The 6,942-nt window shown below is 42.6% G+C and overlaps 1 protein-coding gene across 1 annotated transcript in view; it reads right to left on the reverse strand.

The window, feature by feature from the left end:
- Positions 1–6,521, reverse strand: part of LOC147700659 (CD209 antigen-like protein C) — a 168,990-nt gene extending 162,469 nt beyond the window's left edge. Inside the window, exons 1-2 of the mRNA XM_086929166.1 lie at positions 6,392–6,521; positions 2,013–2,108 (exon numbers count right to left, since the gene is read on the reverse strand). Coding sequence (XP_086785292.1) covers positions 2,013–2,108; positions 6,392–6,521 — 226 coding nt within the window. The remainder of the gene's footprint in view (positions 1–2,012; positions 2,109–6,391) is intronic.
- Positions 6,522–6,942: the final 421 nt, after the last annotated feature.

Consider the following 6,942-nt stretch of genomic DNA (forward strand, 5'->3'; position numbering starts at 1 on the left):
GCTTTAGAAGTAAGGTCGGGACTATTGAACAATGCCTGAATTTAAATCTTATAATTAGCAAATATAATATAGCTAGGGCATCGCCTATTTACTTAGCATTTATGGACTTATCGTCCGCATTCGACTTGGTAAATAGGTCTAAACTGTGGTCGACCCTTCTGTCCTATGGTCTTGATGAGCCCTTAGTGCACTTTCTGGCCTATTTACACACAGACACAAAAGCGCAGGTACGGATTGGCATGGAGGGCGCAATTAAGGTTGAAAGAGGCGTGAGGCAGGGGTGCGTTTTAGCACCCCTGTTGTTTATTATTTATATAAACGGATTGAGTGATTCTCTGAAGAGGACGACCACTGATGTATCCAAAATTAAAGGGGGATTGTTACCCGCACTTCTGTACGCCGACGATGAGGTGCTCATGGGATTAACACCAAACGCCTTACGTGTTTTGGTTAAGAACTTTGCACACTATATGGGGTACCTTGATCTTAAAGTAAATTTTAAAAAATCCTTTATTATGTCCTGTGGGCCAGTGTCCAGACAACTTAACTCTATTACTGTAGGACAGGACAAGTTGCAATCAACAAAAACATTCCCCCACTTAGGCATGGTTTTTGCTGCGAACGGCCTGTGGAGTGGGCATCTTGCCCACGCCACAGGCAAGTTCTCAAAAGCCATAAATTCAATTCTTTCTCTCCCACGGCCAAAGAGGACTGGAGCAACTAAAGCGATTTTAAAGATATACAGATTGCAGTGCGCCCCGGTAGCAACCTATGGCGCCGAGATCTGGGGGGCAGTAAAAACTCCCAGTCTGCAAATAGAAGAAAATCGGTTGTGCAGGAAACTACTGGGAGCCCCAATTTCCTCATCTGGGTACATCTGCCATGCTGAACTAAATTTGCCCTACATAACTGACTTCAACGCAGGAAGACCTGCATTGTTCTGGCTGGCTATTTGGGTCAATGACTGTGCTACCCTAACACAGGACATTCTGAAGGAGTGCTTGGTCTGTGACAAAGGGATGAGCATTCCATGGCTCCGAGCGACGCAGGAAAGCCTGACCAGTGTAGGCAAAGGCCACCTCTTTGACGATCCTTCTCAGATTAAGAACACTGATAAAAAGGAAGTACAATTTGGACTATATGCCCTTTTTAGGAAAAAGAGGTTGGAAGAAGAATTGCGAAAACAAACTGTTGAGTTCTATGTGAATAATGTAAATAATGATCTATTGTTGCAACAAATCCCTTTATATTTAACACTGCCAACGACCAATTGGGAGAGATCGTTATTATTTCGCATGAGAGCAGGGACCATAAAATTCTCACTTTGTTTTCCCCTGGGCCATAGTATGATGAACTTTGGAAATACGCCTTGCCCATGCGATGGAGTCAGCAGGCAAAATGATCTACATTTCTTTTTTAATTGCAATTTTTATATGAAATACACTAAATGGTTTTTAGCCCCATATTTTAAAAAACATAGACCACTTTCGCTGAATCAATCCTACTCCATGCTCCTAAAATTAGAGAACGATGAATTGATTTTTCGTGTAAGTTCTTTTTTGAAAGTTATCTCCTATACACGCAAAACGATGGAATGCCCTTGAATCATTTATGTGTTCCACAGTTGTCAAAGCATTTTGCACTTTAATAATTGGTTTTATATGGAATGTTTATACCTGTGTCTGTATGCACCTTTTGTAGTATATAGTTCCTGGAATGAATTTAATTCTTACAATTCTTATGTTTTTTAAATGTGCTGCTTTTATGGATTTGCTGAAATCGGAATAAAGATTTTGAATCGAGAAATCGATAAATCAGGTGTTTTACCATTTTTTGCACTGATTCCATCCATTGAATATGTCTAACCCACCACCCTGGGATTTCTGCCCTTGTGTCTTTGGGTTTTGCCCCTCTACAAACCTCGGCTGTAGTGGTCATTCTCTTGAACCAGTTCCATCCATGATTAATGCAGTGATGAAGATGTCCATTGGCTTCCACTACCAGATACTTACTCAGAATTCCGACAGCTATCGCCATCCCAAGCAGGAGAATGGCCAGGGTCTCCAAGGCGGTGCTCAGCGACAAGCAGCGGGAAGGAGTGGGCGAATCTGTGGATGGAAAAAGGGCCCAGTTAGAAGGAACAAGAGCCAAATGAAATCCTCAAGGTAACCTCACCACCCTGCAGACAGCAGAAGCAACACGCCACAGAGACTTCCTCAAGTATGGTGCCCGGCTACTGCTGGGTAACAGGGCAGTGGGCAGCAAGTCACAGAGAAGAATGTCTCCAAACTATCTATGTGTCTGCCAGTCATGAGACACCAAATAATTGGCAAGTGACCACCCATTGAGTTTAAAGACGCCCATTGGTTTTTTGAGTATTGTTTTGAAGAAAGGGCTTCTGCCAACTACCCTTAACATCCGGTCGGCATTTTTTGCCTGGTTTGGAAACATACTTGAGTGACATGGGTTTCATTTTCAAATGCAAACAAAAAGTAAACATCCTGACACGTAGGAAGCTATCTCCTTGCACTCAGGGACTGCTCTAGAATTTGCCATGGCAGACATGGGTTAGAAAAATGTAAATCAGAAGGTCTGCCCTAAATAGTCCAAGATTAGTGACGTGGTGATCCCTGACCCGCGGTGGACCGACCACTGGGTAATGCATTTCCAAAGGCACAAAAGGTAACTATCTGTGTTTGGAAACATACCTAAGGAGGGGGAAATCAATGATTCACTTTGCAGCCACACAAGTGATTCTTGTCATAGGGTCTGTTCCACCAAACCTTTTCTGATGATCCCCAGAATATCATGAAGTCAATTCTTACTGTTTGGGATAACTGGCTGGAGGTGTCTCTAATGCCAGGATTCTGATGGGAATGGGTCAGTTTTCAGACAAAATGGAAACAGCCACCTTGCAAGGGAAGCCCAACACACAAAGCAGCCAAGGCATTACTTTATAAATGTAGAAAGAAGTGACATGGCAGGGTCATTGCATACTCCAAACTTAGAATCTGTACTTTTGATTGAGAAGGGTGAATCTGAGTTTTTAAACTAGTCTGACAAGGGAGACTGGGTCCAGACAACAGCGTTTCCATTGTTACCTAGTACACACAATCTGGACAGCATAGAATAGTACCAAAAGATGCTAAGTCCAAAAGGACAACAGTACCACACCAACCATAATAGACAAAGAGCCTTCTTTGGAAGTGAGTGGGAGGGACACTAACCAGCTGGGAGTGGACATGTCCCGCCTCCATCTATAATGTCTCAGCCATGGTCCTTACACCATAGTATAGGATCCTCACCCATGTGACAAAAACATTTTACTAAAAAAATTACCTTCGACATGCCAGAGGATAGAATAGTGACCCTGCTGTTGGAAGGCTCCACTGTTGGAAGGGGGATCTTCTACACCATGGCTGCCACCTCACGGTAGCAGTTGTCCAGTCGTGATGCTGTTTCCGACAGTGGAGCTAGCAGTGACTCAGACATTGGGAATACAGCGGTTGACCCACATCTAAGAGAGTCAGTGGAGCTGACAGGTTGGTGGAAATGGCTTTAGCCTGTTTATGGCGGTAATCTACCTTTACTTAGCGGGCACTAGTATGCATTACCATTAGTACGCACTTATAACTTTGCAGGATCTTTTTGTACGCATGCCTTTACTTAGAGGAACCACGGATGAAGGGGAAGAGAGGGATCATGAGGAGAGAGAGGTAAGTGGGTTGTGTATTTTTTAGGATTGTGCAGGTGGTAGTCTTTTAGGTTGTAGTGTTTTGTTTGTGTAGTGTTTATTTTTGTTTTTGGGTTTAAAGTAGTGTTGGGGTCGTGAAGGGTAGTGTTTGGGAGTAGGGACAGGACAGTGGGTCAGGGAAGGGATGTGCAGGGGGTAGTGATTTAGGGTTTAGGGTACTGTAGAGGTGTTTGTGTAGTGCAGGTACAGTTTTAGGCTTTAGGGTAGTGTCGAGGGGGTCATATTGTGTAGTGTAAGAATGTAGGGACGGGACTGGGGGAAGGGGGAAGGACGTTTAGGGAGTAGTGATTTAGGGTTTAGCGTACTGTAGAGGTGTTTGAGTAGTGTAGGTACAGTTTTAGGCTTTCGGGTAGTGTCGAGGGGGTCATCCTGTGTAGTGTAAGATTATAGGGACAGGACTGGGGGAAGGATGTTTAGGGGGTAGAGATTTAGGGTTTAGGGTAGTGTAGAGGTGTTTGAGTAGTGTAGGGTAGTATAGTGTTTGAGGATTTGTGTAGTGTATTGTTCCTATCTGTAAATGTGAATGTGTTAAAAAAAGTGGAAGGAATCCCTCACCCAAAACACATATTTAATTTATTAAAAGCATGCTGAAAACATTAAAATACATTAATTACGTGACTTTTTGAAAATTTAAAGTGGTTTTTAATTACATGTGCAATACTCCCCCACCCAAAAACAATAATTCCCTTTCATCCTGTTCCAGGGGATAGGTTAGTATTAGAGATTTTTTTGTACAGTAAAGAAGTTCAAATGGTCTGCGTATTAATTACATGCCGTGAAAACGCATTTTAAGTACATTTCAATTAATTCGCAATGTAAATGATTTCGCATTATAAACTGTCGAAGTAATGGTCATTGCGAAGTAAATACTTTGTAATAATGCCATGCGTACTAATGGCTTGCGAAGTAACGCCATATATTTGTTCCCAGATCTTGGCTCTATCTCAAGGAACTTGTGGGATTAGCATTGCAAAATATATAGTGTTTACCACTTCAGGCAAGTAAAACTTGATCAGATCAGTGTCACGCTTACAGTGGATTTTGATTGTTCTCTCATTAAGTTTGAGGAAAATAATGGCTAACGGTGCATCTGTGAGCATTTTGATCAAGTTACACTGACCGAACTTTGATATGACTCAGAAGCATTGTCAGAGAGTGAGTATAAAGGAAAACTGTGCATTTTTTAAGTACACTTGGATACCATTATAATAGAAAATCTGTAGGAGTTAAATATAATTTTGAAGACAAATGTGCAGGTTTCCCTTTGGGAAGTAAAAAAACCTCACAAGTTTTTTATTACAATTTTATACAGAGTAAACTTGGCATATGGCCATTAAAGTGATTTACAAGAGCACCAGATTACATTGCGCAAAGTCAGATTTTTGTTAGGAGGGGAGATAGGACGTTGACCCACCACCGGGACTCTAGGCTTGTTTCCAATTCCAAGTTTAGCAGCTTGTGGGCCTCAGGCAATATTTCCACCCCAAACCTGGTTAAATACAAACATATTTTCTGAGAAGTGCTACTGTGCACACCTTCATTTGACTTGTTTCTACGTTTCCTCCTTGATCATCGGCTTGGCGTGCAACCCGTTTTCACTTGATCCGCCCTGGTTCACGCTTAAGTTAATAGTGAAATAAATGGACCGTGATAGCAATCCTTTACGGGCGCTCAGCGATTGTTTTCCATTTATGCTTCTTTTCAAATTGTAAACAATAATCACAGTTCTCCTTGAAGTTTTTGTTATATATTCCTTTCTTTCCAAAGTTCAATCACACGTGAGATATTATTAGTTGAATTGCTTCTAATGCCTCAGATATGCTCATCCAAGCTTTTTTCTGGGCACGTACCAACAATAAACATCCTCAGAAGTGAACCAATGCATTTCAAGCCCTAAACGGCTCTTCTTCAGGGGTTTCACTACAAATAAAGAACAAGCAGTCAGTCTCAACAACTGATTCACTTCTGATGAGGTTTATTTTTGGTACGTGCCCAGAAAAAAGATTATAAATATATATTGTTAAATGTGACCCTGTATCTCGTAAATATGGTGCATGACTGCCCTACGCCATTTTTTGTAAATGAGGCATTGATTTTCACTCAAGTGAAACTGGCCCTTCTGGCTGCGGAATAAAAGTTTACGACTTCTAGGGAATTTCCGTCTGGAACAAAGTTCATTGCCAGTGTTGTCGCCCAGAGCCTGCTCTGCCCTTTCCATGTCTGTGGAGCCTGTCATCACATGAAGTGCTTCTCTTCAGACGCCCTGCGGTGAGAATGCTTGTGGCCTCACCGTCCTACGCGCCCATATCACTTCCACTTTCACTTTCACTCGGCCCTGCCTGCTCCGGATAACACTGCGCGCGTTCTTCCTGTTTGCAGGCGCGTGACCGTGCGGCTTCTCGTATCTCAGAAGTTATTTCACACCTTTAAATTTTTTTTTTTAAGCTGTGGTTAAGGGGAGCAGAAAGGGCATCGGTTGCTGCGAGAGCTCTAAATATTTCCTCAACTATCAACCAACCACTGCAGACACAACAGAGGCAGATTTACAAGCCCCTTGCGCCACTTTTGCGTCACTTTCCCCATGTTAAAAGTGACGCAAAAGTGGCGCAAGGGGCTTGTAAATAAGCCCCAAAGTACCCAGTGCTGGGCAGATTACCATGGTACATGAAAGCAACACAAAGCCGATGAGGTCACAGGAGGCTTCTCCCCTGGGCTCGGTGGACTGCCTCATGCCACTGGAATTATGCGATTCTGGCGCTGCAGCCATTTCCGCATAATTATAGATTTGCTGCATTTGCCACATATTCCATCATCTGCTGCATAATTTGCAGACTTTGCCAAAATATTTTTTTTGCTCAAATAGATTACAAGTTACTAATAATGCAATCACAGGTGTTGCAGCACAGTGGAAGGCCCTGCCCAAAAGTCCACTGGTGACCTTTCTTTTGCCAAATGCTGTTTTAAGTGTTAAACCCCTCCCTATGAGGAGGAATATTAGCCCAGAAAGTGTTAAATGTGCAAACAGACAAAATAATGGAGTAGTACTGTCACAAAATGTGCCACATTGAGCGGTAAAACTTTTCTTTTCATCAAGTATGGGTCACTTCTGTCACAAGGGCTACCTGCAGAAAGTACAAATGGCATCAGCTCTCTCAAGCCTTTGCTGCTGAAGATTTAAAAAAAATCTG

This window comes from Lissotriton vulgaris, chromosome 7, assembly GCF_964263255.1.
Source record: "Lissotriton vulgaris chromosome 7, aLisVul1.2, whole genome shotgun sequence".
NCBI classification, from domain to species: Eukaryota; Metazoa; Chordata; class Amphibia; order Caudata; family Salamandridae; genus Lissotriton; species Lissotriton vulgaris.